Source organism: Rattus rattus, chromosome 1 (genome assembly GCF_011064425.1).
Source record: "Rattus rattus isolate New Zealand chromosome 1, Rrattus_CSIRO_v1, whole genome shotgun sequence".
Taxonomy (NCBI): Eukaryota; Metazoa; Chordata; class Mammalia; order Rodentia; family Muridae; genus Rattus; species Rattus rattus.
In genome coordinates this window covers 262,069,961-262,089,437 of record NC_046154.1, presented here as the reverse complement: position 1 = coordinate 262,089,437, position 19,477 = coordinate 262,069,961, and the positions used below count along the sequence as shown (strand labels likewise).

The 19,477-nt window shown below is 48.4% G+C and overlaps 1 protein-coding gene across 5 annotated transcripts in view; it reads left to right on the top strand.

Annotated features, from left to right (window-relative positions):
* The window catches only part of Scn8a (sodium voltage-gated channel alpha subunit 8), a 174,536-nt gene that overhangs the window by 136,937 nt on the left and 18,122 nt on the right, over positions 1 to 19,477 (top strand). For 3 of the 5 annotated variants that reach the window (XM_032885118.1, XM_032885127.1, XM_032885112.1), the window contains exons 14-21: positions 749 to 987; positions 3,844 to 4,017; positions 5,845 to 6,201; positions 8,624 to 9,094; positions 9,358 to 9,475; positions 10,072 to 10,226; positions 12,028 to 12,201; positions 17,894 to 18,016. In XM_032885118.1, the coding sequence (XP_032741009.1) occupies positions 749 to 987; positions 3,844 to 4,017; positions 5,845 to 6,201; positions 8,624 to 9,094; positions 9,358 to 9,475; positions 10,072 to 10,226; positions 12,028 to 12,201; positions 17,894 to 18,016 (1,811 nt within the window). The remainder of the gene's footprint in view (positions 1 to 748; positions 988 to 3,843; positions 4,018 to 5,844; positions 6,202 to 8,623; positions 9,095 to 9,357; positions 9,476 to 10,071; positions 10,227 to 12,027; positions 12,202 to 17,893; positions 18,017 to 19,477) is intronic. The other 2 variants (XM_032885132.1, XM_032885138.1) reach the window with 1 other exon arrangement.

Here is a 19,477-nt window from a genome sequence, read left to right as displayed (position 1 = left end):
TGTGTGTGTGTGTGTGTGTAGGTCTGTGCATGTGTGTGCAGGTACACATTTGTGCACATTCACATGGAGGCCAGAGGTGAGGAGGTTAGGCTGGCTACCAGCAAGCTCCGGGGCTCTGCCCACAGACACGCACTGCTGGCCTCCGCTTTTACCTGGGTGCAGGGTATCTGAACTCAGGGCCCCAAGCTTGCACAGTATGCATTTTACTGACTGAGCCGTCTCTTCCAGACCCCAATTTGTTTCATTCCTAGCCCCCCCCCCAAAGTGGCTTAACCTTTTTCATGATCCCACAATTAATAGCAATTATCTGACCTGGTATTATAGGGAAGGAACTTTCCCTTTTATCTTAATGTGAAGGGAACTGAGGAGGATCAGCAGACAAGCACCCTTTATTCACAGATTTAATAACGACAAAAAAGCAACAAAACAAAACAAAAAACACAGCTGACCCGAGGAAGATACTCTGTATCCTGTTTCCTCTCTGTAGCAGTGGTTCTCAACCTTCCTATTGCTGCAGCTCTTTTAACACAGCTCCTTGTGTTGTGGTGACACCCCCAACCATAAGATTATTTTCATTGCTACTCATAACTGTTGTTTCGCTACCGTGATGTGAATATCTGTGTTTTTTGCTGGTCTTAGGTGACCCCTGTGAAAGAGTCGTTCACTCCCCACCCCCAGGGGGATCACGACCCACAGGTTGACAACCACTGCTCCATATTGAGGGCTCTCTGTTCTTTGCTCACTCCAGAGCTGGAAGAGTCTCAGAGAAAGTGCCCACCGTGCTGGTATAAGTTTGCCAACACTTTCCTCATCTGGGAGTGTCACCCCTACTGGATAAAACTGAAGGAGATCGTGAACTTAATCGTCATGGACCCTTTTGTAGACTTAGCCATCACCATCTGCATCGTTCTGAATACGCTATTTATGGCAATGGAGCACCATCCCATGACACCACAGTTCGAACACGTCTTGGCCGTAGGAAATCTGGTAAGATGGAGCAGGGTCTCTGATGGAACGACTTGAACGTGGTTTCGCTGCTGCCGGGCTTTTCCTGGTGTGGGGGGGAGCTGGAATTTAGTTAACAAGGAGGTGATAGTTAATTGGAGACAAGGGTATCTATCCATATACCCTGCCACCCGCGCTTCTGCCAGGCACCTTCAGCTGCGCCTTCCCTGGAGAACTCTGAAAATGCCTCTTAGAGCTGTTGGCAGGAAGCCAGCTACAGTGGCCGAGTGGGAGACAGGACAGCGAGTTGGTTCAGCACCCACGGCAGATCTAATGGGTTAGTTTTGGAGAACCCCTCATCTGTTTCTCGTGCTTCTCAGAACACCTCTTTTCTCAGCCCCCTAGATGAAGGGCTTCCCATGATGCACAGAGTACCCTACGCTGCCTGTACTGTGGGATCTTACCTCCCATATGCTGTTATTTATGGGGAACGTTCAATTTCCTCTCCCATCCAACTTCTGGGCCATCTTCCAATTTCTGCTATTAGCTGATCCCTGCCAAGTTTCTTGTACTGTTAAATCATATATTTAATTATATTATTTAGAAGAGAAAAGTATGAAGTTTTAAAACATCAAAAAGTCATGACTTTGGGTTATGTTCTCCTTCTTTAGTACAAAGATGGGACCCAGGCTCCAGCTCCAGTACCCAGTGCTGGGGGCTTCAGCACACGTGTGGTACCACCGGCCCGTTAGCATCCCGACCACTGCCCTCCATATGAAAAGTCCTTCATCCTTCCAAGACTGACAGCCTGCACAGGCCTCCCTACACACCTGCATGTGTACCCTGCTTGACTCATGAAGAATCATCCGAGCCCTCCCGGACACATCTCTCACACCTCCGCACCCCGTAGGCTTTCTCTGAAATGGACGCTCTCTTCGTCCCACTCAGACCCTGACTCCTCACACCCGTCTGTACCACTTTCCAGACACTCACTTCCACCTGGCTCAAACCGGACCACCCACCTTCACCCTCCTGTTCTCTCAGAATGGGCCGCTTCTCTTTGGGGACACCTTCCCTACCTTACATGGGGCCTTCCAAGCTGCAGGGGCTCTCTCTCCCTTACTCGTGTTCTCCCTGCTGACATGCGATCTTTGCCGTGCTTAAGGTCCCATTCTCTGCCAGCCCCACTTCACCCTTCAATGTAGATACATTCTCATCCCTCTTAGACCTTGGTGCCAGTGTAGTGTAGCTATCCAGGGCAGATCGCGATCTCTAGTAGCCCTTCCATAGTGGACAGAAGCCCCGCCCCCTGGCTCTGAAGCCCCGCCCCCTGACTCTGATAGCTGTGCTGTCCATCTGCATGGTGGTCTCAGTCCTTCTTGAGAACTGGCTTCTGATGCTGGGAAGCACATCGCAGAGGTGCCCCGCTTAGCCCCAAGGGCTAGAACCGGCCCTGGCCTGTGGATTAAAATACTGTTGCATAAAAAGTTCTCTGTAAAAATGTAGTAATCATCTGGGCAGTGGTGCATACTTTCAATTCTAGCACTTGGGAAGCAGAAGCAGACAGCTCCCTCATTCAAGGCTAGTCTGGTCTATTGAGAGAGTTCTAGGACAGTCATGGCTTAAAAAAAAAAAGTTAATAATCAGTAAGAGTCATGTGGGGTTGGGGATTTAGCTCAGTGGTAGAGCGCTTGCCTAGCAAGCGCAAGGCCCTGGGTTCAGTCCCCAGCTCCGAAAAAAAAAAAAGAAAAAAAGAAAAAAAAAACCAGTCATATGTGGGTATCCTTCCCTGAGGTATCACAAGCATCTGTCTTGTTAGTTGATATTCTTCCAGCATGGTACTTTCCTAAGGTCTATGTGACAGGGATAGCCCCAGAAAATGCACAGTGATCTATGGGGCATAAGCAGCAGGGAAGAAGGGAGTAGTTCTTGCATACAGCAGCTGCAGATGAATCGGCTGTTATACTGAGAGATCAGAAGGAGGCACCAAGTGTCCCACAGTGAGGGAGTTCCTTGAGTAAGCTTCATCCAGTGAACAGTAACAGGCAACAGAATGGGTCAAGAAGACCATGCAACAGCTGAGATGGACTTGTGACAGCTGGGAAATTACGCCCAAGACATTCTGTACTGCGATATATATGCATTTAAAACTGAGAAAGATCATAGGAAATGGTAGTTACATGCAAGGCAGGGAGACTGTGGACTTCCTGCTTGTTTTGGAAGCTTTGGACAATATATGATTGCTTTTAGTACTTAAACCATATCATATGACTAGGCCTGGTAATATGTAGTATATATGTATGCATGTATATATATTTGTATGTGTACATATATATATGTATGTATGTGTATATATATATATATATGAATGATGGTGGGTTGTGAGCAATTATAATTATTTTGCAACTGTTACTTCCTTTTATTGATATATACATGTGTGTGTTTATACAGTGATTAGTTAAGAGCAATTAACAAAACCCGGCATCTCCAACACTTACCTTTCTTTGCCATAACCATCAGAGTCCTCTCTAGCTACTCTGAAATATGGATACATTGTTGCTGATTATAATTACTCCCCCATAAAACTAGACCACCAAATACCTGCCAGCTTTTAAAAGGCGGTGGCCTTCTATCCTGCTCTTCATGTTGCTTGAATTATTTCTTCATCACGTGCCACCCAGTATGAACGAGAGAGATGGAGGTGCTGGGGCCGAGCACTTCCTTCAAACAAGAAGGAGCCTGTGTGTATCAATCGGGTGCCCATGGGACGTCCAGGCCTTGGTGGCCTGCAGCATGGAGGCCGTAGCTGCCTCTTGATTCGTGGGTATGTTGTCTTGAAAGAGATAAGGTGTGTTCTTTCTGGTGTCCCCTCCTCACCTCCCGCCTCCACTTCCTCAGGTGTTCACCGGGATCTTCACGGCGGAAATGTTTCTGAAGCTCATAGCCATGGACCCCTACTATTATTTCCAAGAAGGCTGGAACATTTTTGACGGATTTATTGTCTCCCTCAGTTTAATGGAGCTGAGTCTCGCGGACGTGGAGGGGCTCTCAGTGCTGCGGTCTTTCCGACTGGTATTCCAGATTCCTCCGCTTTCTTTGCGTGTTTCTGTCTTAGAACTGCTAGACAGCACTTTGTATAGCTCAGGGCACCTCCCGAAGGGCACCTGCCTCACTGCAGTTGGCCTCTCCACTAAAGTCTCGAAACATTTTCTGCCAAATGTAAGAAGGTGTAAAAGTTAGGGTCCAAAATCAATAAGCCAAAGAAACTAGTTCTTAGAGGTCCCTTAGAGAATCATGATCACTTAAGTAGACAAAGACTTCCCAGGGCCTTCTGAGGTCATTTGATTGGCTCCTTGGGTTGTTTCTCTGGGTACCTCCCACTGAGTTCTCTCCCACAGAGAGAATCTCCGTGTTTAAAGAGGCTTTTCTTCATTTCTTCAGTGTGATGACCCCTGCTAGAAATTGAAAGTAAGCTAGGGTTTTATTAAACTATGTTGAAATTAGTCATCGAACATTGACTTCGCTTTCCACGATATTAGTGATTAATGTCATTTTATTAGCTTATTCGTATAAGGAAATGTTTACATTGGTCAGTCATTCTGGAGAAGCCACTGTAAATACAGGTGTGAGTGACACCTGGAACCACTGAAGGACCTTGCTCAGCTGGTTCCTCTCTGAGTCAGGACAACAGCTGTGCGTTTCTCACAGAGGCAGTTAGCTTCCGGAGAGAACTGACTGGCGCTCTCAGACTGACACTGCACGCATGGCACCTCGCTGAAATGACTGGCTATGATCCAGTCCACAGTTGATTTTTTTTTTTGAGATTTATATTTTTTACTTTATATTACTTTATATGTATGGGGTTTTTTTGCGTGGATGTCTGTGCGCTGCATGCAGTCCCTAAGGAGACCAGAAGAGGGGGTTGATCCTTTGGAAGTAGAATAATGTGGTTGTGTAGGGGAATTGAACTGGGGTCCTGTGCTTTCGATCCCTGAGCCATCTCCAGCCCCCTCACATAGCTGACTTTTTAAAAACTAGTCTTATGTCAATTACAAGAGAAAAAGCCTGAAAACTAATATCTTGAATAACTCAGAAGCCAAGCAGGGATAACTGTGGGTGGTCCAGGATGGCTCCCGGTAACTCTCGAGTTTTCAGATCAGACCTACACCTCCAGTCAGCATAGACTACTGCTGTCGATGTCTACCAAAATGTGTATGTAACGTGTGGCACCCAACACTGATACTGAATGGCGGAAACGTTATAATTCCATTGGCCAACACACCCTGGCTTCATGCACCATAATTCTCAACCTTTTGACAAGACCTTGTGGTTATTACCAAATATAAACACATGATTGGCAGACACCAACATGTATGCTTTCTGAATTATTAGCGTGGGTTGCCCCTTCCACAGATGTTTCCCGCATGTGGTACTGCCTCTCCTTGCCCCCAAATTATTCTGAGCATCTCACGCTTCCATATCAGTCATTGGTTAGTCGTTGGCAAGCAAACGGAAATCTTTGGCATTTTCTATTGCGTGGTTTTTGAGGTAACAATTCTCCTGCAGATTGCACTCCCCTTGCCAGTTTGTCTCTTTGAGAACGCAAGAGTCGAATCAGAAGTGGCTGTGTTCTGACTCAATGATGTAAAATCCAGGGGCAGTTCCTTAGGTCCTGGACTTAAAGCTTTTCATTGATTTCTGGAATTCATCAGTTTCCTCCTATCCATAACTCAATTTCATCGCTTTTAATCTGAGACAAGATCAGGAAGTTCTGAGAAGTTCCTAAGGATGATAAATGGATTTAAGCCGATCCCTCCAATTCTGCATGTTTTGTTTTCTATTTCAGCAATGTGGTGAGGTAGCGGATTATCACTTCGTTTTTACTGGTTTTCTCCTTAGCTCCGAGTCTTCAAGCTGGCCAAGTCCTGGCCCACCCTGAACATGCTGATCAAGATCATCGGGAACTCCGTGGGCGCCCTGGGCAACCTGACCCTGGTGCTGGCCATCATCGTCTTCATCTTCGCCGTGGTGGGGATGCAGCTGTTTGGAAAGAGCTACAAGGAGTGCGTCTGTAAGATCAACCAGGAGTGCAAGCTCCCGCGCTGGCACATGAACGACTTCTTCCACTCCTTCCTCATCGTCTTCCGAGTGCTGTGTGGGGAGTGGATCGAGACCATGTGGGACTGCATGGAGGTGGCCGGCCAGGCCATGTGCCTCATTGTCTTCATGATGGTTATGGTCATTGGCAACCTGGTGGTCAGTACCAACTTCTTCTTCACCCCAGTCCCCTCAGCTTCTCCACCACCTTCTCTGGTGGACTCTTTCTCGGCCCAGATCTGCTTTAAGGCACAAATGAAGGAATGACTGTTTATTACCAGGGTATCTACTGAGTCATGTCACTCTGTAACCTGATAACCCTTGGTCATGATTGAAAGAACAAACCAGAGTAAGGTTAAGTGATCCCCCACCAACTCAGGTCAGGCACAGCTGATAGACTTCATGGGGTTTGGTCTGTCTGTCCTTCCAATTACAACAACTTTCCTTTTTCTAGAAAAGTCAGAATCTGACTTTTTGGCACTGTTGAAATCTCTTGCCATATATTGTTGTGGCCTCCTCCACATGCATTGTTGAACTTATAACACCATCCCTGGCCTCTGCCCACCAGCCATCAGTAGCGTCTCCCAAATCACAATGACCAGAAATGTCCACAGACTTTGCCACATGTTCACTGCGTGACTTGTGCTCCTGATAGCAGGGAAAGCAGCTCACACAATCCCTATAGAATGGCTCACACAATCCCTATAGAATGGCTCACACAATCCTCATACGATGGCTCACACAGTCCCTACAGAGCAGCTCACATAATTCCTATAGAATGGCTCATACAATCCCTATAGAGTGGCTCACACAATCCCTGTAGAGTGGCTCACACAGTCCCTATAGAGCAGCTCACATAATTCCTATAGAATGGCTCATACAATCCCTATAGAATGGCTCACACAATCCCCATACAGCAGCTCACACAGTCCCTATAGAGTGGCTCACACAATCCTCATACGGTGGCTCACACAGTCCCTATAGAGTGGCTCACATAATCCCTGTACAGTGGCTCACACAGTCCCTATAGAGCAGCTCACACAGTCCCTATAAACTCACATCAATCAGTTCTGCTCCCGTTTCTTCTGTACGAAGCTTCCTTGCACCGGACACATTCCTTGGAGCCAAACATGGCTCTCCCACAATAAAAACAGTCACCACGATGGGTCTGCAATCCCTGACATTCTCCACACTCCTCCCCCAGGTCCTGTCCCTCCTTTTGTGCGGGCAGCTCCTCCTTTATATTTCTTTCTTTACATATCCTGTACCCACAGCTTTCCCTGCAGCATCTCTTGGCTGCAATCGTTGCATTCCTATAGTGTGATCAGAGAACTACCTGCATCAGTCACACAAGGTTCATTCAGTTAAAAATAAATAAATAAATGAAAGTGGAGCCAGGCCCTGTGCCAGATCAGGGTAGGCGGGGAGATGTGTGTGTGTTACCAGATATCCACGCACCTGCCTGCAGCTGACCAGACTGTACCAGCCCATCTCTGTCTCTGCCCAGCCTTCGGTTGTAGCTAACAGGAATGGCTCCTTGAGATCTCGGTCACCACTTACACCCCTTCATTCTGCAGCAGCTAGCAAGCTGGGTGGTTCACACCTGTAATGCCAGCACTCAGGAGGCTGAGGCATCAGGATCGTGAGTTTAAGGCCAGTTTAGGCTACGTAATGAGACCCAAACAGTACAAACATGGCAAAATAGGGGCTTTAAACAAAGCCTGCATTTCACGGCTTGGCGTCTGGCTCTGCAGTAGACACTGAAGTCGGTGTAGCATCCTGCTCAGACTTTGAACTCCTAGCTCTGGTGTCCCTGCCTTAACTTTGGATGTGGCCAGTTTATAGGCTCTGTCCCTGCTTCCAGCAAAGGGATTTTTGTAGACACTGGGGAAGCAGAGATAACTCACTCCTTTTTGCTTAGTTGTTAATATGTTACAGGGCCTCGCACATCCTATGCTCGTGTTCTGCCATTAAAGTGCTCCAGAACACATCCTTGAGGGAAGGTGGCATACATATTTCAGTTTTGCCTTCTTGGTTTGTTTATGAAAGTATGGCTCTGGAAACCTAATTTTATTGTTCTAACACGGGTCCTTTGAGATACCTGCTATCACAAACACATGACTCCGTGCACTCATCCGCCCTCCTCAGTCATCCATTCAGGCATTTTTGGTTTTATCTTTTTTTCTTTCAAAGAGAATACAGCCTTTGCCCTCTTGTCATAAGAAAATTAATAGATTTGGGGCATCATCATACTAACATAAAAGTAGAGAAGAGCCAGGGAAAGTTCAAAACTCCTTACGGTAAAGCCAAAAGAAATTTCCATCTGGCGTCGTGAACATTTAAAATATCACAGGGAGGGGCTGAACACTTAGCATGCAAGCATGCCCAAGGGCAGGCATTCCATCTTTTGCACAAAGAAATGAATAAAATGAACTATGGCAGGAGCCAACACAGCACAGAAACCCTTTGCAGTCTATGTGACTCTGTTGGCTTCTGATTTGTCACCCTGAGGAGAGAGGATAACGTCCCAAGACAATTCCACATTTGCTCCTTTTTTCTGCTGCTGCTGCTGCTGCTGTAGGTGCTGAACCTATTCCTGGCCTTGCTTCTGAGCTCCTTCAGCGCAGACAACCTGGCGGCCACAGACGACGACGGGGAAATGAACAACCTGCAGATCTCGGTGATCCGGATCAAGAAGGGCGTGGCCTGGACCAAAGTGAAGGTGCACGCCTTCATGCAGGCGCACTTCAAGCAGCGGGAGGCGGATGAAGTGAAACCCCTCGACGAACTGTATGAGAAGAAGGCCAACTGCATCGCCAACCACACCGGCGTGGATATCCACCGGAATGGCGACTTCCAGAAGAACGGGAACGGAACCACCAGCGGCATCGGCAGCAGCGTGGAGAAGTACATCATCGACGAGGACCACATGTCCTTCATTAACAACCCAAACCTGACCGTCCGGGTGCCCATTGCTGTGGGCGAGTCTGACTTCGAGAACCTCAACACAGAGGATGTTAGCAGCGAATCAGACCCCGAAGGCAGCAAAGATGTAAGGTCCCAGCCAAGAAAACCAGCCCAGCGCCCCAGGGTCAGGCTAGGTCTCCTCTTGGGGACCGAGCTCCCTGGGCTAGTCCAGATTTAGTTGCATGGATTCTGGAGTCAATCAACCCTTTAGTTTGTCCCTGCTCTTAATCCACCTGACCCCGCGGTTAGTGTCTGTCTGTGCGTGACCCCTAGCTGAGGTCACGTACACATGATCACGGGACATGTTCCTGCACAGCTCCCTGACCCATCCTCTTCCTTCCTGTCTAGAAACTGGACGATACCAGCTCCTCAGAAGGAAGTACCATCGACATCAAGCCTGAGGTGGAAGAAGTTCCCGTGGAGCAGCCTGAGGAATACTTGGATCCGGACGCCTGCTTTACAGAGGGTGAAAGGGGCAGGGAAGGGTTGTGCATGACCTGTGTGCTGTTTAGTCATGGGCGCCATTTTGGAGGCGCTGTGTCTGGCCGCGATTTTGGAGGCGCTGTGGTTGGGCACCATTTTGAAGGCGCTGTGGTTGGGCGCCATCTTGGAGGTGCGATGGCTGCGCGCGCGCCATCTTGGAGGTGCTGTGGACGAGTACCATTTTGGAGGCGCGGTAGACTTGTGCCATTTTTGGTGCAGGTTGGATTTAATAAATATTTTTTAATCCTTTCCCTTACTCAGTTCTGACATACAAGTTTCCAGTCTAGTTTTTTTTGTGCCCGACTTGGCACCAGCCCCCAGACTGCCATTAGAAAGGTCTCCGTGGTGTGCTGTGCCTGCCTCCTGACCTGACCAGCCTCCTCCCAACCCTCTCACTGCTTCCTTGTAGTGATCTTCCTGATTCCAGAGGTCCTGCCTTTTTATTACCCTTGCAACATAGCTTCAGCGATTCTCACCATATTCAGCGGCTACCCTCCCTACTGTGGAGTGGGAGCCTGGAAAGGGACCAGACAGGCCTCACAAGCGTCCAGTCTGACCCGACTCTCCCATTGCTTCCAGGTTGCGTCCAGCGGTTCAAGTGCTGCCAGGTCAACATCGAGGAAGGACTAGGCAAGTCGTGGTGGATCCTGCGGAAAACCTGCTTCCTCATTGTGGAGCACAATTGGTTTGAGACCTTCATCATCTTCATGATTCTGCTCAGCAGTGGCGCCCTGGTGAGAGTCAAGGGAGAATGACTAGCAGCTGGTGGGGGAAGGGTACAAAGAAACAGTGAACAGAGGCTGGGTGAGGTTACCAGTCTTTGAAGGGGTGGAGAGGCCAAGCTCCCAAGAACAGGAATTTGTTCAAGAGATTTGAGCTGGCCAGGATATATATAGTGCTCTGAGTCTAGAATCCACCCTTCTTCACATCTGACCTTAAGATAACCCCCCTCAGACCTGCAGTGCTCTTTGCATGGGATTGAAGACAAACCTGCCACTGCCAGCTTTGCCCTACCCCAGACAGCCTCCTGAGATGGGCCAGTATCCCTCTCCACATCCAGACTGCTCACTCTTCATTTCTCCCCTAGAACTGCTCTCACTGACACACCTACAGGTGTGCCTTTCTACTCTCCCAATCACAGGTAACCATCATGCTTCCTCCAAGCACCACAACCACATAGTCCACCATCATGCAATAGGAGGGACTACCTCCTTCATGAGTTCCCTAGAGAGAGAAGACTCTCCCAACCCAGGCCCTCCACCCCATATCTGTGGCACAGAGGAGCTAACAGAAAGGATCTTGTCAAATCTGATAAACACTGGGCAAGGCTGTGAGCATCTGGAACACTCACACCCTCCTGATGTCCTGCATGTGAAGTCCTGTGGCCATGTTGGTAAACAGTTTCTAGTTCCTCCCAACGTTAAGGACTTAGCAGCAAGTTCTGTTCCTAATCACACGCCCTAAAGGATTGGAAACACATTGCCAATCAAACACAAACACTCATAGCAGAGTTATTCATACTAGCTTAAAAGTAGAAACAGCCCGTGTCCATCAAGTAATGATCGTTAAACAGACCACAGTGTGTCCATACCTTGGAGTCGTGTTCCTCCTTGAAGAGTGGATCATCCACACACGCTGAACTATGAGATAGATTGAGAACTTTGAGAAGCCAAGCTTTGGGTCAGGAGGTGACTCAGCCATTAAGAATGCAAGCTATTCTTCCTGAGGACCTGAGTTCGGTTCCCAGCACCCATATCAGGTAGTTCACAACTGCCTGTAACTCCAGGTACAGGCAATACAACATAGCCTTCATGGGCACCTGCACTCCTGCACACATACCCTTACACAAGCACACATGCAGACACATGATTGGAAAGAAAATAATTTTTTTTATAAAAATAAGAAGCCCTGAGGCTGGAGAGATGGCTCAGCGGTTAAGAGCATTAACTGCTCTTCCAGAGGTCCTGAGTTCAAATCCTAGCAACCACATGGTGGCTCACAACCTTGCATAATGAGATCCAATGCCCTCTTCTGGTGTGTCTGAAGACAGCTACAGTGTACATACATACATACATACATACATACATACATACATACATACATCTTTAAAAAATAAGAAGCAGCCAGGCACAAAAAAAAAAAAAAGTATTGGATCGTTTTACTTGTATGAAATGCCCCCAAAAGGCAGATTGGTACACTGAGGACCAACAGAATGAGGGTCCAGAAGGTAGCAGCTGGAAGATGTGGGATAATGAAAATGTTATAAATGTATGTGATGAATATGTAATATCCTAAAAGCCACTGAATTTAAATATGGGATATAAATTATTTCTCAATAAAATACTTTCCTGGACTTAGTGGTTAGCCTGCATATACCCAGCCCTGGGTTCAGTCCCCTGCATCACTAACCAATAAGCAAGGAGGAAAAGCGGGGGATCAGAGTGGAGGAGCAGGAACCTGATGGCGGACAGCTTGTGTGAGAAGCTGTGACGCTGGCACATTGCCCTGATCCGGCAGCCGCTGCATCTCTTGCAGGCCTTTGAGGACATCTACATTGAGCAGAGGAAGACCATCCGCACCATCCTGGAGTATGCGGACAAAGTCTTCACCTACATCTTCATCCTGGAGATGCTGCTCAAGTGGACAGCCTACGGCTTCGTCAAGTTCTTCACCAACGCCTGGTGCTGGTTGGACTTCCTCATTGTGGCTGTAGGTGTCCAGTTACCCATTCCTTGTCCTTTGTAGCAGGAGCTGGGGTTAGCTTAGCAATCAGTGTGTCCCTGCAGGCTTGGGTGCAGGTCCTCTCATGACAGTTAGCTCTTATTTGGAGGACGGGACCTCTGAAGACCCTGCCCTGCCCCAGAGCCTGTCCTGTCCTTCATGCCACTGGGCCTGGCTTATTTAGATTCAGAAAGTCCCCTCCCTGTCTTTAGCCTGGACATCGGAAGGTTCTTGCCCTATGACTACAGGACATTCCCTTTCTGCTACCATGAGATGGGATTCTGAGATGAGGCGGGGCGTGGGCATGAGGTGGGGTGTATGGCTAACGTGGGTTACAGGAACGAGGTGGGGTCTGGGGATAGGGTAGGGTGGGGGGATTGAGGCTGGGGTCTGTGGCTCCTGTCCATGCCGTGGATACTTCCCAGATGTGCCAGTCAAGTCACTTCTCCTGGGGAGAAGGGCCTAAGGTGTGGCCATTTCTGTTGTGATCACCAAATGAAAACATTCGTCCTCCAGGCTGTATGACCACAGCTTTGTGACCTCGGGCTCCTGTGTTATGTTTTCAGGTTGGAAGCAGCAGCAGTTGGTTCTCACCCCACCAGCACTAACTCTGACTGTCTTCCACTTTCTGCAGTGACTAAAACTTTTCTCTTGCTTCATTTAAAGAAAGGGTGCGTGAGACTCACAGTACCGAGGCTGCAGAGAATTCATCCTGGGGCTGGGATGAAGGACCTAGAGGCTGAAGCCTGAGTAGGTGTGTTTCGAAGAGACTTCGTGGGCTATTGGTGAATTGCCTGTGTAATTCCTATGGAATCTAGGACAGATCGATTGGGAGATCTTTCAGTACTGCACCAGCAATGACTTCTTCATAAACACATTCCCTTCCCAAGTTCTCTTCAACATCTGTGGCTAATGAGTGCTTCCAGGAACTAACATTGTCTCATCCTCTCCTATTTCAGGAGGCTAGGTGTATTCATCAGGGTTGTCTAGACTGACAGAACTTACAGAGTGAATATAGAAGACAGACAACAGATGATAGATAGAATTTATTAGAGTGACTTACAGGCTGTGGTCCAGCTAGTCCAACAATGGCTGCCTATGAACAGAAGTTCTAAGAATCCAGTCTTTGTCCAGTCCAAAAGGCTGGACATCTGTGCTGGTCTTCAGTGTTCCCCAGAATCCTGAGGAACCAGGCTCTGATGCCAGAGAAGGTGAGAACAAATGAGGTGAGAGCAAGCAGGCCAGGAGCAAACCTTCCTTCCTCCATATCCTTGTCTAGGCTCCCAGCACCAGGCCCAGATTAGAGGACAGCCTTCCCACCTGGAAGATCTGGGTTGAAGGTGTGTCTTTCCACCTCAGAGACCCATATCAGAAGTGAGTCTTCCCTTCAGTTAAGCAGAGGCCACTCACAGGTGTACCCCTCGGTGTTGGGGTTTAACTCCAGGTGTGGTCAGGTTGACAAACCCCAGGGAAAGGGGGCGGTCCTTGCAGTTAGCAGACCTAGACACTTAAGCAGCCGTGGGGAAAATAGGAGATGACACCCGAAGCTAGGCCACCTCTCTTCCTAGAGAAGGGACATGCACAGTAACTCTCGGGCACCTGGACTCAGGAAGATGCCCACAGAACCCCTTCTCTCTCGGGTTTCATGAGGATGCAGACAGATAGGTCCTCTACCACAGTCTAGCTGCCCAAGAAGAACTGTGGTCTGGGTCAGCGCTTCCCTTTCCTCCGTGGTCAACCCCAACTTACCACTTCCTCTCTGGGCTGAGCAACCCCATACTCAAGGATACAGTCAGGCATGTCACGTGCGCCTGAGCCCAGGCCAGCTTATTTATCAAGGGTTTTCTTTATACTCAGCAGAAAGAAAGCAAAGCAGTAAGCCGAGTGTTTGCTAATTGACTGTAACCCATCAGTTCCTCCAGCTTTCCGAAGGTGCTGGATTATCCACTGCTGCGGGTCCCACAGTGGCTCTGAATGGCTCTTCAGCAGTCACTGGTAATCAGCATGAATTAAATGCGTACTCTGCATTGAACGGCCTTAGTTCATAAGGAGTCCCAGGAGGACAAGGCGGCAAGGCCCAGCTCTGGGGAGCTTGTGCCAGCTTCTGCAGCAGCTCTCACCTAGCTGTGCTGAGGTAACTCAGCCCGTGGGAACAGGGTTCTCACAGGAACCACACCCCTTGGACCTCTTACCTCTGTCCATTATTCATGTGTCTGATGTTTATTGAACATCCATGATATGCAAAGCCTGCTGTGTTGTGAGAAATATAGAGTATCAGACACAGAAGCTTCTCTCTCAGAGCCTAAGCGATGACACCCATGCACAGAGTCACAGCCTGCTGTGTAGGGAGGAGTACCCGACCCTGGAAGGCTGGTCCACAGCTTGTCACCTTTAAATGATGGGTGAAAAACAAAGCATTGGCTGGTATCGAGACAGCTGGGCCTGCCGAGAACGAGAGCTGTCCACCAGAGGAAGGAATGTGCGGTTCTGTGGGCAGTGTAGGGCTCGTGGGGGTGATTTTAGGTCCTAGCCAAGCACATCTGCATCTACCTCACTCTCCCATCTCATCCACTGGTGACTTCCTGTCAGAGTGAGTTCATCACCATGCCTGTTGCCCTGATCCAGATTCATTTTCCTTGTTGTATCTTAAAGCTGCTGCAAGACCCCTCTAATGGAGCCATGAGGACCCTCAGACACGACTTGAGTCATTCTCTTTATTAGGAAGCAGTGCGAGTCCCAAACAGGTGTTTTCTTTTTCCTCCTCCTCAGGTCTTTGCCTACACTGGTGTTTATGCCCTGTGAAATACTTTGCCACTCTTTCTCCAAGGAGCATTTCCCGTTGCTTGTAGGGATTAATTCCAGTTGATTGCAGCAGTTGTGTTCAGGAATGGGAACGTGCAGGTGCCAACACCTCAGACTGGCCTTGGCCTGCTGATACATTCCCTCCATGGAGAAGTTACCCAGTGCTCACTTCCTTCTGTGCCTGCAGGGTTGGACTTTGTCTTGTTAACTCCTTTTTCCCCTTTTAGGTTTTATTCCTTTGTATATTGACCAAATGTTCTCATTATGTCAGTAAGGGTTTAGCCTAGAGAGCCATCAGCTACTGAGGGACAGTCCAGAGGAGAGTCTTGCTGGTCTCACTTTGTAGATCTTGGCTTGGCTAAGTAGTAGAGCAGGCTGTCTCCTGGTGGCCTTAGAGCCAGCCTCTTAATTGACTTCTGGACTCATCTACCATTCCTCCCACTACGCTGTTATTAGTAAAGTTGCCACCACTCAGAGCTGGGGGGTCCTACTGCTTTGTGGGGGTCTCAAGACACTCAAAGTTTTGGTTTTTGCAGTCTGTACCTGCCAAGGCTTCACATTGTGAAGCCGTCCCAGAGGGCTTTGAGCTGGGGAACCTAGCTGAAATGCGATAATTTACCATCAGATGTTCCCATTAAGACCTCACTAACGATTGGGTAGTTCTAGAATACTTGGTGTTAAGAGTTGGCTTGCAAGTGGGAGATGGCTCAGCAACTAAAAGTGTGTACTGCTGTCTCTGAGGACACGAGTTCAGTTCCCACCACCCTTGAGTCCAGCTCCAGGGGCACATGCATGCACCCATACACATACAAACACATACTTTAAAATAATTTTTGATTTAAGAAAATCATTGACTTGCTCTACCACTAGTGTCCCAGAGGTAGCTCCATGTGACTTGTTATTAATCATTAAACATGAAAGGAAGACAGCTGGGTGCTTTGTTATCAGTCATTAGACATAAAAGGAAAACAGCTGGGTGCTTTGTTCTAGATAAGGATCTTGAGACCCTCGACTTAGGAAAGATTTACAGGACACTGAGAGCCTGGGGGCTGTGATCTTTCCTGATCAGCTTTGAACACAGCCTAGGACACAACTCCACAGAAGATACCAAAGCTGATGGGTTATGAGTATGTGCATGAGTTGGTTTGCACCCTGTTTTAAAATCAAATCCCGTCAGCCTGTGTCTCTCCATGTCATTGCCCTTATACTTCTACCCCATACCAGTCCTCGTACCAAATTACAAATATCTTCTTTTTTAAAAAAATTTATTTTTATCCAAGAGTGGTGGCCCATAATTCCAGCACTGGGGAGGCAGAGGCAGGTAGATCTCTGAATTCAAGGCCAACCTGATGTACAGGACAAGTTCAAGGACAGCTGGTGTTTGTTTGTTGTAATGTCTGAAGATGTAGCCCAGTAGTGAAACACTTGCCCAGCATGCACAAGACCTGGGTTTAGTTTCTAATTACAAAGCATGTGAAAGAGGCCTCTGTGTGTGCTGAACACATGCAGTGCAGACACAGAATTGAAACCTAGTCTAAGAGATCAAAGAACAGTAGGTAGAACACCAAAGTGACATGAGAGACATCTTTTCTCTCTGGCTTTGGCTTTGAGACATCAGTTGAAGTAGACTCACAAGTTCCCATAAGGAAGAATACCTTAACCCGTCCCACAATCCTGAAAGAAAGGCACCTGTGAAGAGCCCCAAGCAGAATTCCCAGATACGTCTGGGTAGAGGTATGCTCAGGCCAAGTGGCCCTGAGGAGTGCCATATCCTGCTGAGGTCAAGCCCAGGCAGGCATGGGTGGGGCTAGTATCCAGGGTTAAGGGTCCTCCTGATAGTAGGAGCAAGGTAAGTTTGCTCTTGGAGAACAGGCAAGTCTTGGCCCAAGTCTAGGCTTACAGACATCGATGACTTATCTGTCGGGATACTGCCTGTCATCTGCGTGCTGCAGACAGGTCTCTGCAAGTTTGCCCAGGTAGACTGAGCGCTGGGTCAGGTCAGCAGTGTGGTTCTCACCCACTGTCCATTCCCTGTCTACAAATTCCCACAGGAGGTCTTCCAGTCACTATGACTAGAAAAGAGTCACAGAAGACTGTCCTACCCTGGCCAAGGCTAGAACATTTGAAGCTATTCTGGAGGATAGACAGGGAATTAGAAGTACGGATTTGGTTCCAACCGCCACAAAGGGTTCTACTGCTGTGGAGGGTGATGGTTGGGCTTATCAGGTGGAAGTTATCATTTAACAGTGAGAGAAGATTATGGGGCCAGAATCATGTCAAGGAGGTTCTTTTAGAGACAGTCACTGGTGGTTCTTACTGACTATGTTTCTTTTGTTAATGCAGTGACTCGAATGGTTTCTTGTCAACCAGGATAAGAGAGCTTGTCCCTGTCGGAAATGCCCTGGTGGCTGAGCTGAGGCTGGGCAGCTGATGTGGAATGTGTGTATTTATCTGTATTCTTTTCCATAGGTACCATTAAGTTTGTCTGGCTTAATTTAATGGGAGCTTCTGGGAGCTGCAGACTGTAAAGGGCGAGGGTAAGGCTCTTGTCACCTCCTCAGGCTCCTCTCCTTCCAACGGGACCTCTTCCTCTCCCATCCCTCAGCCTCTCCTCTCTCCAACCCGTGCGTGTTCTGCTGCCCTCCCTTCCTCCTCCTCTCTTCCCCTTGTGTTTTTCTTCCACCTCTCTCAACCACCTTTCCTTCCAGGTCGTTTGAGTCAAGTTGAAGTAGGCTGAAGTAGGCAGCCGGTGGTACCCACTTCCGATGCTGGGGGGTCCCCCGTCTGTTAAATCAGTGCTAGGGGTTTTATTCTAACACTCTGGAACCTCTGTTTTCTTTTTCTTTCCTTTTTTCTTTTTCTCTTCTGTTTTGTGTAGGTCTCTTTAGTCAGCCTTATAGCTAATGCCCTGGGCTACTCGGAACTAGGTGCCATAAAGTCCCTTAGGACCCTAAGAGCTTTGAGACCCTTAAGAGCCTTATCACGATTTGAAGGGATGAGGGTAAGACACTAAGAGTAGCTGATCCTTCTGCATGCCAATGGAAACTGTTAAAGCATGCTAGAACTGATCACTCGGTGGAAAGATCATTCAGACACGAGCTCTGTGACGCAGCTGCTGATTTGATCCTCCACGCTCTCCCTTGCACCTGCCCCATGTGCAGGGGAGTCGCACTAAGCTGCCTCATCACATTAATATCGGCCCCAACCCCAACAACGTGCCGCTGCAGAACATGTTAACACTGGCTCCCTCATCTGGCCTGGCTTACCTGTAGCACTCGGGGCGGCTTTCTGGGCTGTTGGATTTATAGGGAGAATCACCAGGTGCAAAGAAGGGGAATTATCACCCAGAGACCCTCCGAAAAGCCTAGGCTGCAGGCAGGCAGAGTGCTGGGTAGAGGCACTGCCAGATGAGGCCTGTGGCCTTGTGGGGGAGGGGTCACTGAGAAAACAGCCAAGTGGACTTGAAGACAGGGTGGCAGGCTTGGGACTGGGGAGGAGCAGAATTTGCTGTGACCCGGGAGAAGAGACACTTTTCTTTGTATTCTGATTCCTCTCATTGCACCTTGTTGTTCTCAGCCCAGTCCCACGAGGACTGGCAGCCTCTGTCTGATAGCAAAGCTTCCCCTCACCCCAACCCCTGTGCCCATGCTCTGTGCCCCGGCCTCACACCATCAGAACAGCCAAGTGCTAGGTGACTTCGCATCAGTAGTTCTGAAATCTCCCGATGCCCCTATTCCTTCCTACTGGGGCGATACACTGCCCAAGTTCAGACGATACAAGGGGATGCCCCCCGTGTCACATTAGAAAGGTTTTCTCTTTTGATGCCTTTCTCTCTTGGTTTTAATGATTGTTAGTGTGCACAGTTATATGTGCACAAACTAAAATGTTGTCTTCCAGAAAATCACATGGACAGCTGGTTTGGTGGTGATAGTTGCCCTGTGCTAATCAGAGGGGTCTGTTACACTTCAGGGGCCCAAGAAAGCTCACTCTACCTTAGACGTGGACTACATGCAGGAGAGCAAACCAGAGGATGATTTTCAATGTGCAAACACCAGATCATAGGCACGAGAATGGAATGGTTGCAATGGTCCATAGGAAGTAAGACTGATGGTCAGAACTGGGGACCAGGACAGTGCGGCTGTGCCCATTCCTCATGTGACCCTATTCACAACTGTACAGAAGCAGGACTACAGGGACTTAGAAATGTTATTGTCTTAGTTCATTTAAACAAACGCCGTTGCGATGAGCTCGTGTTTCTTCTAGCACAGTCAGTTTGGCTTTCCAAACGCAAGCCTTCGACAGTCCTCTTGAAGCCTTCTGCAAGTAGGGCAGTTCCAGGGCAGTAAGTACATTCTAATTAAAAATGAATTCTAGTCTTCCTCTCACAAGTAAGAGAGGCTTGAGCTTTTTGCATGACAGGCGCTGTTCCAACCAGGCTAAATTCAGAGAGAGTATGTAATAC